The sequence below is a fragment of the Oncorhynchus nerka genome, linkage group LG13 (assembly GCF_034236695.1).
Source record: "Oncorhynchus nerka isolate Pitt River linkage group LG13, Oner_Uvic_2.0, whole genome shotgun sequence".
Lineage (NCBI taxonomy): Eukaryota > Metazoa > Chordata > Actinopteri > Salmoniformes > Salmonidae > Oncorhynchus > Oncorhynchus nerka.
This window is the reverse complement of record NC_088408.1, coordinates 66,872,979-66,887,444: the sequence shown is the minus strand read 5'-3', so window position 1 is coordinate 66,887,444 and position 14,466 is coordinate 66,872,979. Positions and strand designations below refer to the sequence as shown.

Here is a 14,466-nt window from a genome sequence, read left to right as displayed (position 1 = left end):
ACTATGACATTTTTGACCCTCAGTTGTGACCTTTTTGATAGGGCAGAGTATTTCCTAAATGCCAGGGTCACTGGTGATCTCGGGTGGCTTTGCTTTCAATGAGCAGTAAATAACATTGGCATGTGGACATATTTTTGGAACCCCCTCACCCAACTCTGAGATCATGTATCAACCATGCTTGTATTTTTCCATTCAGCATTTGTCACATGGAAGCTGCTCTCTGCAGCTGTCTTCTTGTAGACAACGGCATAATCTAGCACTCTAAACACTAGTTCACCCGACAGGATTGCATTAATTTTCCTGAAGCAATTTCCCATTTATCAAATTGTTAATTGCATTTTTCAAAGGCCTGCCAAGACAAAGTGGTCTGGGCATCACAACATACCAGACAAGTAGACGAAGTCAAACTAATGTAATTCATCTTTAATTACCAAAATAAAAGGTTAAACATTCCCAAATACAAAGACCAGACCTTGCACAATGTGTTTAGCATACCCTTCCAAAGGGAAGTTCACTGTGTGATACAGTACAGTGCTTGGTATTTTAAGAGCAGGAAACCTCTCCACCCAATCTCAGTGCCTATGTCCAAAATGGAACCCTATCCTCGGCCTATATAGTGCACTACTGTTCTAAGACCCATAGGGCATGGGGTGCCATGTACTGTTCAAAGACCCATAGGGCATGGGGTGCCATGTACTGTTCAAAGCCCCATAGGGCATGGGGTGCCATGTACTGTTCAAAGCCCCATAGGGCATGGGGTGCCATGTACTGTTCAAAGCTCCATAGGGCATGGGGTGCCATGTACTGTTCAAAGCCCATAGGGCATGGGGTGCCATGTACTGTTCAAAGCCCATAGGGCATGGGGTGCCATGTACTGTTCAAAGCTCCATAGGGCATGGGGTGCCATGTACTGTTCAAAGCCCATAGGGCATGGGGTGCCATGTACTGTTCAAAGCTCCATAGGGCATGGGGTGCCATGTACTGTTCAAAGCCCCATAGGGCATGGGGTGCCATGTACTGTTCAAAGCCCCATAGGGCATGGGGTGCCATGTACTGTTCTAAGCCCCATAGGGCATGGGGTGCCATGTACTGTTCAAAGCCCCATAGGGCATGGGGTGCCATGTACTGTTCAAAGCGCCATAGGGCATGGGGTGCCATGTACTGTTCAAAGCCCCATAGGGCACGGGGTGCCATGTACTGTTCAAAGCCCCATAGGGCACGGGGTGCCATGTACTGTTCAAAGCTCCATAGGGCATGGGGTGCCATGTACTGTTCAAAGCCCATAGGGCATGGGGTGCCATGTACTGTTCAAAGCCCCATAGGGCATGGGGTGCCATGTACTGTTCAAAGCCCCATAGGGCATGGGGTGCCATGTACTGTTCAAAGCCCCATAGGGCATGGGGTGCCATGTACTGTTCAAAGCCCCATAGGGCATGGGGTGCCATGTACTGTTCAAAGCTCCATAGGGCATGGGGTGTCATGTACTGTTCAAAGCTCCATAGGGCATGGGGTGCCATGTACTGTTCAAAGCCCCATAGGGCATGGGGTGCCATGTACTGTTCTAAGCCCCATAGGGCATGGGGTGCCATGTACTGTTCAAAGCCCCATAGGGCATGGGGTGCCATGTACTGTTCAAAGCTCCCATGGGGTGCCATATGGGCATGGGGTGCCATGTACTGTTCAAAGCCCCATAGGGCATGGGGTGCCATGTACTGTTTAAAGCCCCATAGGGCATGGGGTGCCATGTACTGTTCAAAGCCCCATAGGGCATGGGGTGCCATGTACTGTTCAAAGCCCCATAGGGCATGGGGTGCCATGTACTGTTCAAAGCCCCATAGGGCATGGGGTGCCATGTACTGTTCAAAGCCCCATAGGGCATGGGGTGCCATGTACTGTTCTAAGCCCATAGGGCATGGGGTGCCGTACTGTTCTAAGCTCCATAGGGCATGGGGTGCCATGTACTGTTCTAAGCCCCATAGGGCATGGGGTGCCATGTACTGTTCTAAGCCCCATAGGGCATGGGGTGCCATGTACTGTTTAAAGCCCCATAGGGCATGGGGTGCCATGTACTGTTCAAAGCCCCATAGGGCATGTGGTGCCATGTACTGTTCAAAGCTCCATAGGGCATGGGGTGCCATGTACTGTTCAAAGCGCCATAGGGCACGGGGTGCCATGTACTGTTCAAAGCTCCATAGGGCACGGGGTGCCATGTACTGTTCAAAGCCCCATAGGGCATGGGGTGCCATGTACTGTTTAAAGCCCCATAGGGCATGGGGTGCCATGTACTGGTCAAAGCCCCATAGGGCATGGGGTGCCATGTACTGTTCAAAGCCCCATAGGGCATGGGGTGCCATGTACTGTTCAAAGCCCCATAGGGCATGGGGTGCCATGTACTGTTCAAAGCCCCATAGGGCATGGGGTGCCATGTACTGTTCTAAGCCCCATAGGGCATGGGGTGCCATGTACTGTTCTAAGCTCCATAGGGCATGGGGTGCCATGTACTGTTCTAAGCCCCATAGGGCATGGGGTGCCATGTACTGTTCTAAGCCCCATAGGGCATGGGGTGCCATGTACTGTTTAAAGCCCCATAGGGCATGGGGTGCCATGTACTGTTCAAAGCCCCATAGGGCATGCGGTGCCATGTACTGTTCAAAGCCCCATAGGGCATGGGGTGCCATGTACTGTTTAAAGCCCCATAGGGCACCATTTTGGATGCAACCATACAGACTGTCATCATGCTCTGCTTCTCATTTGAGGACAGACCACTCAAGCAAACCAATGCAGTAACACATTTCAATCCACCGGACAGTGAAACCTTACTCTTTAATAAACTAATCTGAGGGAAATCTTCAATTCAATTACACATTCAAATCAAATGGAAAAAAATAGATATGTACATCTCATACTGATATGAAACATTATATGCAACTGTACAGCAAGTCACTTTTCCTCAATATACTTTATATTCCACAAGTGGCAGTTAACTTGCAGCTATATATTTGATTAGTTGTGTTAACTACAACAATGTATTAATTAAAAAGACAATATTCTCTCCACTTCCAAGAAAGAACTGAAAATATTCTAAGCATATTTTTGCTGTCTGATGGAATTACGTGCTCATAATGCTTCTTTTTTTAAATTTAGTTGTGTTTTTCATCTATTGAAAGCAGTAACTCCCCTCAATGTTGTACTCTGAACATTTGACTCTAGGACCAATAAAATTTATTCGAAATAGCTTCTGAAGTTTCATAATTGTATTTCCGTTAATGGGAAAATATGGTCATTTCCTGAAGTTTTTTTGGGGAGATAAAAGGTTTTCAGACAGTGACGATATCCACAATTTAAGTTGGTATACTAACAAACGGAAAACATGAAAAACGTGAACGTATTTAGCACCTGTTTTCTTATTCATCTTAACATTCAGTGCTAAGATGTTATGACAGAATTTCCTTCCAAATCAAAATAGACCTCTATATGGGCAGACATTACATGATATGGTTTGGTCATTGGGACAGTCACAATTAGTGGTTCACTCTGTAGGTACCTGGGAACGATGGTACGCACACACAGCTCACATTCTTGTTTAAAAGTCAACATAAGTAAGCAAAAGCATAACACAAAAATACGGTAGATGAGAAAACGTCAAGGATGTGTTTAGAAATGGAATGGGTTAATATAAAGGGTAGACTGCTGCCCTCCTTTTCATTGGTCAAACACTGATTCGTCCCAAGAAAGAAATGAAGTGGGAAAAAATGAACACACTGCATTTCTCAAATTCATGATCAAGTTTGCAAATAATGTAAGCGTTTCAGGGGATAACAACAGAACACACACAACTGGGACAGAACAACACAGATCTGTTTCTCTGGAGGTGAATGTTTTGAAGATGTGACATGGTGGAAGTGGTGGGTTGAGACATTAGGACTTGAAGACGTGCACGGCTCTCACGACGTACTGCCTGCAGATGGGACACTCGCTCATCCGCTTGCCGCACTTGGTGCAGGTGACCATGTGACCACACTCCAGGAGGACGCAGTCGATCACGGAGTCCATGCAGATCCTGCACAGGTTGTCATCCACGTTGGTCAGCTGGGCCTTCTCCCCATCTGGAGGAAGACAGAGGGGAGGAATCAGAGAAGAACAGGACATTCCATAGAGATCAGAGTGGAGGAGAGCAATGATGATGTCAAGCCCTGAAGAAGTAGAAGAGGCTGGCACTGCCAGTGAGAGAGCACACTAAAATATCTCCTCGCTCTTGTATCCAGAGTGCCTTATCTTAGGAAGGTCATGGCTGGTATAAACCAGAGGGCAAGCATCATACAGGGTCCTGGAAATGTTCGCTATGAGGGGTTTCCATGACAATGAGACCCTCTTCATCACCTGACGGTGTATCAGTGAATTCATTTAGCTTTATTAGAAATGTGTGTGTGAAGTTATTAACAGACATCTTGGCTTTCTAGGTAATAAACTTAAAGATGGCACATGGGTGACTGGTTCTTACTTGGCAATGAATAGGGGCATTGAGAACCTCCAATAACTAGACATGCTCAGATGGCATGAAGGTACCTTTGGTATGGATAAGATACAAAGACAGCATGATGGATGTGCAGTAGTAGTAGTAGTAGTGGGACCACATGTAGTAAGTAAGGTGATACTTCCTGCATGCATGACTGAGGGCTGTGTATGAGGTTGGATGCCTGTGTTACATGCAGGCTGAGGGGCCATGAGATGGTAGGAGTGACCAGGTCAACAGTAAGAGAGACCAGGGGAAAATGTGCCCTTTTCAGATACCTTACCTCCAATCCCTCCATTGCAGATGGGAGGAGGGGGCAAGGCCACCACTTGTGTGGAAGGAGTAAAGCAACAGTCAGTAAATACTGATTATGTTATTTTTGTACTACAGAAATCAACTCATCATCTACCCCTGGTACAAAGCATTGATGGGATACAGGAACTCTGAGCTAGAATATCATTGAGGAGGACTGAAGGGTTTACATGTCAAGTAGCTGTACTTTCCATTCCTGTTCCAGAGACTACATATCATCACAAAAGACAGACAGAGGAGTTACATTTTACCTGCAGTTATAGCTGTGTTGACGTTTTCCACTGAAGGAAAGAAAGAAAGAAAACACATTTAGATAAAATAACTACTGCACACCATTTTGTTGGGCAAACAACAAAATGGCAGTTGGCAAGCCAGCTCAAACAGATCTGGAACCAGGCTCACTGCTACTCACATGACTTCATGTTCTCCTCCGTCTCTCTGTACAGGCGGCTGACGCGCTCTACCAGCTCCCACTTCTCACAGCAGCCTGAATAGTTGACAAAGTTCCTGGCCAGGATCTCCTTCAGCTGTCTAACGGACAGGCCCTCGATGTCCCTCAGGCTGGAGATGTCTGAGAGAGAGGCCCGCGCTCGCGGCCGCGTCTGAGGGCTCACCTGCAGGAGAGAGAGGAGAGTCATAAGCCATTACATACATGACACATACTGCACTGGAAAGAAAGGGTCAAATAGGACAGGAGAATGTTGCACCCCTCTGAATAAGCTCCAGACGCTGTGAGAGGACATATTTCTACAGTTAGCAGCCTACTAGGAGTGAGGTTTATCATTTACCTCTGGTGTGTGCTCACTGGGTGCCAGGTTCAGGAGGGAGAGAGACGTGGCGTCGCCTATATCCTGTACACACAAAACAAACATGACTCAGACGGAGGGCCACTTTGTCAGCCGGTTATTGTCATGCAATAGACTACCAGTCTCACGGTAATTGACCGTCAATTAGCATAAACACGTTTAGCATCTCCAGGCATACAAGTCACTGGTGCGCGCCTTTGGAACATCTACATTTTAAAAAGTCAAATCTATTTAATATACACCATCACAATAACTCCACTATTTTAGGCAGGTCGAAAATGTAAGAACAGAATACGAGTTGGCCTGCTGTATGTTATCTGGCTATGCGCCATGCCATCGGCTTGGTCATTTATCAGACAAGATATGCTTATAAGTTCTGTGCCATTATTTCCCATTCTGGACCGAGTGTGCATATAAAGTGGCTATGTTGAGCGTAAAAGTTGTCGTTTGAAACAGGTCCTATATATGCTAGGTTTAGAGTTATTTGGCAACTTTATTTGAGAATGATACAAATGTATTAGAAATCAAAACATATATGGGCTGCATGATGTGACTACAGTCTATTGACGATTTGAGAAAGTCGCATAAAAAAGCTTGTGCTCTGTTCCTTGCCTCAGGCTACACACTGCTGTTCTCTCATCAAGTGATCATATTTTCACCCATCAAGACTATTATCAATTTAATTTTGTCTTCAATATTATGTCAAATTTGTTTCAATTTACAATGGCTCATTATCAAATGGGCAGGAACACGAGCAGGTGAACAAATACATGTTACCTGTTTGCACTCAAATGCATTTTTCACTCATGCCGGGTAAGATACTCCGGTGATTTCATCAACCACTGTTTGAGGTGCATTAAGCCTCTCGCTGCATGACAGGTGATATTCCCCCCAAACTCTATGCCATGGGCTATCTAACCCTGTTCGTGCAGCTACCCAGTGGTTAAATGTGGGAAACCAAGTGAAATCTGTTTCGGGAACATCAATAGTAACAAAACATATTCCATTAAACTGTTGAAACACCGACGCTGCTCGCTCGAGAAAGGAATGAAGGAGAGAGGGGAGGAGATGGTATAAAGGAGAGAAGGTCATGGCTTGTATAAACAGGAGAACTAGCTCCAAAACAGGCTCCTGGAAATGTCCCAGTCTGATAAAAGGCTTCGCTGTGAGGGGTTTCCATGACAATGAGACCCCCTTCATTACTAGATGGTATATCAGTGGAAGTTTGAGATATTCTGTAGCTAAAGGTAATAGGTCAGCCTATTGATTATAAAAATCCCTATTACTAAGCTATTCAAAATCAAATACAAATTCTCTACAATTGTAGGCTAACTCTGTAAGCCACCCTGCACAATCAATGAACCAACGGCATCGCCTAGGCCTATATGTTCTCTCCCAGACTCATGGATAGAAAGATTGGAGTGTAGCATGAGGTAACCAGTCTATCCAGTATGCATGATAATACAGTCCACACTCAAAGGGGATTACTAATTTTGGAGTATAGGCTGGACCAATTACATAAAATCATTTCGTTTTTCTGCCATGCGTAATATGCGGTAGGCTATTAGGCTATGTATTGTATAATGGCACAATCATTTTTTAAATTCCGTGTTTATTTTCAGGCTTGGGCTCATACAGTATATAGGCCTATGAGTATGCATCAGCTCTAATATGCGTATGGGTGTTTTGAATTAATCGTCACCTTAGAAAGCACTGTCCATTTCGTTGGCTTTGAAACAACATCCACAACAAACATGTTCTCCACTCAGTTTCAACAGGTTGTTGAACTTCTTTATTCAAATTGATCAATCACAGTGAGGTGAGTTTTAAAAAGTGTATTTGCATTGATGTCAGTGTGGTTAGAGGAACAATAGAGCCCTGAGTACCAGACCATTAGGACCTGATGGAGGGACAATAGAGCCCTGAGTACCAGGCCGTTAGGACCTGATGGAGGGACAATAGAGCCCTGAGTACCAGGCCATTAGGACCTGATGAAGGGACAATAGAGCCATGAGTACTATGCCATTAGGACCTGATGGAGGGACAAATAGAGCCCTGAGTACCAGGCCATTAGGACCTGATGGAGGGACAATAGAGCCCTGAGTACTAGGCCATTAGGACCTGATGGAGGGACAACAGAGCCAGGCCATTTGGACCTGATCCCAGGAGGTTGGTGGCTCCTTAATTGGGGAGAATGGGCTCGTGGTAATGGCTGGAGCAGAATCAGTGGAATGTTACATCAGCAGCCTCCAGTGGACCTGATGGTCGTTAGTGAGTTGGGCACTACCAATGCAAGTCCTGAGTGCATAAGAGGAGATTACCATGACTCAACGGTCACGTGGAATATTACGGCGGTAATGTCTGCCAGTAATATGGTCACCGCAAACAGGCCTACTCAGACAGAAACCTCCACAGAGCACTATAAATCCTTCCAGTCCAGGCAGGGATTAGGATGAATCACCTGCTGTTTAGTCCACTGATACATTGGGGACTACTATGTTCCCATTCATAGTAAAGCTTCTACTGCTCTCTGCACCAGCTGAGCAGGCAAAGTACAGGTATTTGTAGCAGTCATCTCTTAATTTAGACCTCAGTCACTGTCAGAGCACACGTAACACATTTTACACTCACTCTCTACCTGCATCACATGTACCTGGTTGGTTGTCCCTGAGCTGTCGCTCCTGCTGAGAGCTTCCCCCTGAGAGGCGGAGACTGAGAGCGCAGACAGCTCGGAGGTGGAACGTGCGGCGGAGGGTGGCGGGGTGTAGAGGGGGTTGTCGGGGTCCTCCTCCCCCTCTGTCCCCTGGTGACACAGCACCAGGTCCACCAGGTCCTCCTTCTCCCTGCAGGTGTCTGTGGGGACGTTGCGTAGCAGCAGGTACTGCCGCAGGTCTTTGACCCTCAGCCGCATCAGCTGTGGTCTCTGGAAGGCCGTCCCCTTCAGCAGGTGACATGTGGCACATATACGCAGGTTCTCCTGAAGCACAGAGCACAGAGTGCAGAAACTCTTCTTACAGTCGCAGCAGATATGCTGGGGGAGAGAGAGATAGAGTGTGCGCATTAAGCAGGTGGAGAGACAGGCTAAGTGACATGGACACAGACTAATGTAGGCACCAGGACACACTGTGCCTTAATAAGATCCACAAAGCCTGCCCAGTACTCTAGGCTAACAATATCCTGCATGTAGAACTTGTCTCCACTAAAACATTCATGCAGATGGAAGATTAAATCATGTCTCATTCAATTATTAAATGGTGCAAACATCTCCCTCTATACACCTTGAATGGTCGTTTGTTCTGAACAAAGCAACACAGATTCTGAGATCATCAATAGAACCTTCACAGGCTATGTTGGACAGATGAGGAATGTGGGATATTGGAGCCCAAAATAAGCCATGAGGAAGCAGAAGGTCGATGTCTTTTTTCCGTTACTGCATTTTTTCAATCATGTGCATCTGTTACCCTCCCTCTCCAGACAGTCGGACGGGAGGCAGGCAGTTCTTCATTTCATGTCACAAACATCAAACAGTAATAACACGCAAGCGGCATGATTAAGCGCTGTGTTGGCATGGTGACGCAGAGCAGCAGAGGGACCAGTTCAGACAGAGTAAAGGAATTCAACCCAGCAATATGGAGACGTCGTCTCCTCTGTCATCACAACAGACCCCCTTCCCCCTGCCATTTGATGAATTCTGGTTAAACCTTTGATGAAGCACAGTGCTTACCTAGAAATTCTCCTAACAAACTTCAGACCATAGCATTAACATGCATCAGCCACAAAACCTCACACTGATCTAAATCTAGACTAAAGAAGTAGCTTAAGTCCTTGTCTTTTAATTTTTTTTTATACCACAGACTACATTAGAACAAAAACATGTGGTTTTCTCAACATAGCTTAACAGCTTCTACCCCAAAGCCATAAGACTGCTGAACAGTTAATCAAATGGCTACCCAGACTATTTGCATTGACCCCCCCCCCCCCGCCCCCTTTCTTTTACACTGCTGCTACTTGCTTGTTTATTATCTATGCATAGTCACTTTTCCCCTACGTATATGTACATATTACCTCAATTACCTCGACTAACCTAACCCCCGCACATTGACTTGGTACCGATACCCCCTGTATATAGACTCGTTATTGGTATTTTATTGTGTCCCTTTTTTTCTCCCTTCTTTAGTTTATTTATTAAATATTTTATTATTTTTCTTAAAACGGCATTGTTGGTTAAGGGCTTGTAGTAAGCATTTCACCATAAGGTATTCACCGGTTGTATTCGGCTCATGTGACAAATACAATTTGATTTGGAGTGTAGCAATTACCACTGCTGTGCCATGGGCTCGTAAGTGCAGTCTCATGACGTAACTGGCTGTATTCAGCATCTCTTATCTTGGCTCCCTCGGAGGACACATCAGATTACGTCTAAGGACGGAACTAATCAACACGGGCCCTTACTTAACATGTAGGCCTACTGTAGTAGGGTGTGTATGTTTGAATAAACATATAAGGGCTACTCTGATCAGATCTAATAAAATATCTAATAATATCAGTGCATTAAATGTTATAGTGTCTCCTCAGTCAATACCAATTATAAACTATTCTATGGCTCAAACACCTAAACAGGTTCCTTCTTGATTACCCCAAAGCCTATCAAACACACCCTAGCCATCACCCCAAAGCGTATAAAACACCCTCTAACCATCTGGGACATAGGCCATTCACACAATAAGTCTACTAGCTACCCCAATGGTCCCCAAACCCAACACCTACCTTCCTCCTGAAGACAGAGAAGGCCTGGCCACAAGCCTTACATACGAGGCTGGGGCTCCCTGAGGTTGTGGGCGGATATGTGGAATATCCTGCGCTGGGGGCAAACCGAAAGGGTCCGGCACCGGCTCCGAACCCAGGCTGCTGTCCTCTCACTGCCCCTGCGCCCATGACTTCATTCAGCAGACCACAGCATGAAGCCCACATGGACGAGGCCCCCGCCTGGAGAACACAGACAGCAGTGTTAAGAGACTGCAGAGCTCCACAGACATGAAAAGGAGTTATCCCTGTCAAACATCACCAGCAACAGCCCTGTAGTGTCGACAAGCCTCCTCTCCTTGAGCTAGGACCCATCTGTGCAACACCAGACACCCTATAGTCATTATCACAGTGATACCTACAAACAGATTGGCTTGATGGCGCAATGTATTGCACACAGGTTATTACAAGTGTGAAAACATCTAAAAATAGAGTGGTCAAGGTAACACAGGCTATTATACTCTTAATATTGCAGCCACAGGAGAGGCTGGAGGCGTCACTTTGTTTTGGCTGAGGAAATGAAAAGCATAGCCCATAGCTCTGTGGCGACTGACGATGGCACAATAGACTAGACATGCCCAGGGACTGCATGATGACCGGTCCTAATAGACCTACATCCAACACATCCTATCAACATTTCTCTAAATGGGATACTTTTGTCTGCAGGGGAGAACGTGTGAGAAAGCGAAGGTGTGTAGTGGAAAAATGATTCATGCATCGAATAAACGAACAAACTAATTACCTCGATGAGAGGCTGCAAATGACAACTAAATATCTGTTCCCTGGCAATTTAATACTAGAGAATGCATTCCCCTGTATTAACATGGGAAGATAATTCCACAAAATCAATTTCAGTTCAACTCCCATCTCTATCAATGAGGTAATCAGTTTCCAAACGTAGGCCCTATCATTTGCCCATTACTTTTTATACTAGTCTCTGTTACATGAACAATAGTACTGTGCAGTAGTCAAATATAGGAATATATTTACTCAGGCAACACATCAATTTGTGCATAAATTGGTGTACTACTATTGTTACCACTGTTGTAATACTGTTGTAATACTGTTGTCATGACTTCCGCCGAAGTCGGTCCCTCTCCTTGTTCGGGCGGTGTTCGGCGGTCGACGTCACCGACCTTCTAGCCATCTCTGATCCATTTTTTATTTTCCATTGGTTTTGTCTAGTCTTCCATCACACCTAGTTTCAATCCCATCAATTACATGTTGTGTATTTAACCCTCTGTTTCCCCTCATGTCCTTGTCGGTGATTGTTTGTTGTATGTATGCGTTCTAGTTGTTCTGGTGAGCGACGGGTTTTGCACCCTCTTATTTTATTTGGTACATTTTGGTTTTCGGAGGTTTTGAATACTTATTAAACAGCTCGTTTATACCAAGTTCATTCTCCTGCGCCTGACTTCCCTGCCACCAGCAGGCACCCCATTACAACTGTTGTAATACTGTTGTAATACTGTTCCATTTTCTGCTGCTATTAGTCTAAATATATTTACATTTTTTGGATGCGTTGTGGGGGTGTTTCTCTTGAAGGTGCAGTTTCTCCTGGTAAATCAGCTTGTGTACATTGACTTGTACCTGCATTGAGTCCCCTACTGATCTGAATATACACAAGGTTCTACCAATCATCATCCATTAATATCTGCAAAATACCACAGCTGTCTAAGTTTGAGATTGTATCATGATTAAATTAAATAAAGTATGTGTTTGTATCCTTACTAATGCATATTCATTGAAGATAGATGGTAGAACGTTTTAAAAAATGCATTAAGTGGGTAACAATCTGATAATTGTATATGAACATTAGAACTCCCACTGTAAAGGCTAAATATTATGCCCAATGAGCGTTAGGATTTCTACAGATGCAGAAAACAAACAGCCTACAGACAATTAACATACATTCCAAAAATCAATAATTGACCAGAAGATTTCTTCCTAGGAGGGAGGATTTGAACTATCCATTCAAATCACAAATATCAGTCACAAACAAGTCAAGACAAACAGTCAATCTACTGACCGTGCTAGCTAGTAGCCTAGCGTTAGACACAGATGCAAAACATCAAGCTATTACTGTGTTACTCTCCCTTGGTAGTGGGGACAATCATCAATACTACTGACATTGAACATGAATACTGGTTATCGAGAATCTGCCTGAATAAACTATTTATTCTAGCTAGCTAACTCATATACAGTTAAATAATAAAATCTAGCCAAGTAGCTAACTAGCTAGCCTATTTCGGCAACAAGCTGTACAAGCTGTACCTAGCTTCATACTGACAGTAGCTAATAGCTAGCTACATTAGTTACTAAGCATCAATGCTACATATAGAGTCAACTACAGCTAGCTAGCTTGACAGCAATAACCTACTGAGAATTGAGGAGTAGAATTAACTACAAATATTTCGAAAATAATTGTACCTTCATAGCAACTCCGGGTTGTGGAATTTGTGGCAATAAACTGATAATCTGACCATTGCAACAACCCAGAGATCCTCACTTCATTACGTCTCCCTTCTTTCCACCAGCATCTCGAGCTTAAGCGAGACCGCGGGGGCGTTCGAGCTGATCTATTTTGTCAAGTACAGTCGTGGCCAAAAGTTTTGAGAACGACACAAATATTAATTTCCACAAAGTTTGCTGCTTCAGTCTCTTTAGATTTTTTTGTTACAATGGAATACTGAAGTATAATTACAAGCATTTCATAAGTGTCAAAGGCTTTTACATGAAGTTGATGCAAAGAGTCAATATTTGCAATGTTGACCCTTCTTTTTCAAGACCTCTGCAAACCGCCATAGCATGCTGTCAAGTAACATCTGGGCCCATTCTTGCATCATCAATGCCTGGAGCTTGTCAGAATTTGTGTTTTTTTCTTCTTTCCCACCCGCCTCTTGAGGGTTGACCACAAGCTCTCAATGGGATTAAGGTCTGGGGAGTGTCCTGGCCATGGACCCAAAATATCAATGTTTTGTTCCCCAAGCCACTTAGTTATCAATTTTGCCTTATGGCAAGGTGCTCCATCATGCTGGAAAAGGAATTGTTTGTCACCAAACTGTTCCTGGATGGTTGGGAGAAGTTGCTCTCGGAGGATGTGTTGGTACCATTCTTTATTCATGGGTGTGTTCTTAGGCAAAATTGTGAGTGAGCCCACTCCCTTGGCTGAACAGCAACCCCACACATGAATGGTCTCAGGATGCTTTACTGTTGGCATGGCACAGGACTGATGGTAGCGCTCACCTTGTCTTCTCCGGACAAGCTTTTTTTCCCGATGCCCCAAGCAATCAGAAAGGGGATTCATCAGAGAAAATTACTTTACCAAAGTCCTCAGCAGTCCAATCCCTGTACCTTTTGCAGAATATTAGTCTGTCCCTGATGTTTTTCCTGGAGAGAAGTGGTTTCTTTGCTGCCCTTCTTTGACACCAGTCCATCCTCCAAAAGTCTTCACCTAACTGTGTGTGCAGATGTACTCACACCTGCCTGCTGACATTCCTGAGCAAGCTCTGTACTGGTGGTGCCCCGATCCCGCAGCTGAATCAACTTTAGGAGAAGGTCCTGGCGCTTGCTGGACTTTCTTGGGCGCCCTGAGGCTTTCTTCACAACAATTGAACCGCTCTCCTTGAAGTTCTTGATGATCCGATAAATGGTTGATTTAGGTGCAATCTTTCTGGCAGTAATATCCTTGCCTGTGTGCCTACATGACTGACTGCATGAACTTTACAAAAACCACGTGATTAAAGGTCATGAAGTTTTGACTGCAGTCAACTTTTACTTTAACTACAGGGGTTAAAAATGTACCAAATTGTCATACTTGAGTAAAAGTAAAGATACCTTAATAGACAGGGACTCAAGTAAAAGTGAAAGTCATCCAGTAAAATTCTACTTGAGTAAAAGTCTAAAAGTATTTGGTTTTAAATATACTTTAGTATTTTTTTAAATTGATAGCCAGGGGCACACTCCAACACTCAGACATCATTTATAAATCATGCATGTGTGTTTTGTTTGTCCACCAGATCAGAGGCAGCA

General features: G+C 44.7%; 1 protein-coding gene across 3 annotated transcripts; it reads right to left on the bottom strand.

The window, feature by feature from the left end:
* Positions 1 to 2,804: 2,804 nt before the first annotated feature.
* On the bottom strand, positions 2,805 to 12,986 carry rnf34a (ring finger protein 34a). 3 transcript variants are annotated; one of them, XM_029677851.2, is made up of 8 exons: positions 12,865 to 12,986; positions 10,399 to 10,617; positions 8,285 to 8,662; positions 5,614 to 5,676; positions 5,238 to 5,439; positions 5,077 to 5,106; positions 4,797 to 4,841; positions 2,805 to 4,106 (listed from the first exon to the last, which is right to left on the bottom strand). In XM_029677851.2, the coding sequence occupies exons 1-8, from the start codon at positions 12,868 to 12,870 to the stop codon at positions 3,919 to 3,921; spliced, it is 1,131 nt and encodes a 376-aa protein (XP_029533711.1). In that variant the 5' UTR covers positions 12,871 to 12,986; the 3' UTR covers positions 2,805 to 3,918. The 3 variants fall into 3 exon arrangements, with proteins under 3 accessions (XP_029533711.1, XP_029533713.1, XP_029533712.1); XM_029677853.2 differs by having other exon boundaries at positions 8,285 to 8,608; XM_029677852.2 differs by lacking the exon at positions 4,797 to 4,841.
* Between the last annotated feature and the right edge of the window lie 1,480 nt (positions 12,987 to 14,466).

What these genes read in the sequence shown, in the direction of transcription:
- rnf34a (XM_029677851.2), bottom strand. An exon ending in GGAGGAGAACATGAAGTCAT is followed by an intron (nt 5,107 to 5,237) that starts GTGAGTAGCAGT and finishes TCTTTCCTTCAG; the next exon opens with TGGAAAACGTCAACACAGCT. An exon ending in CTGCAATGGAGGGATTGGAG is followed by an intron (nt 4,107 to 4,796) that starts GTAAGGTATCTG and finishes GTCTTCCTCCAG; the next exon opens with ATGGGGAGAAGGCCCAGCTG.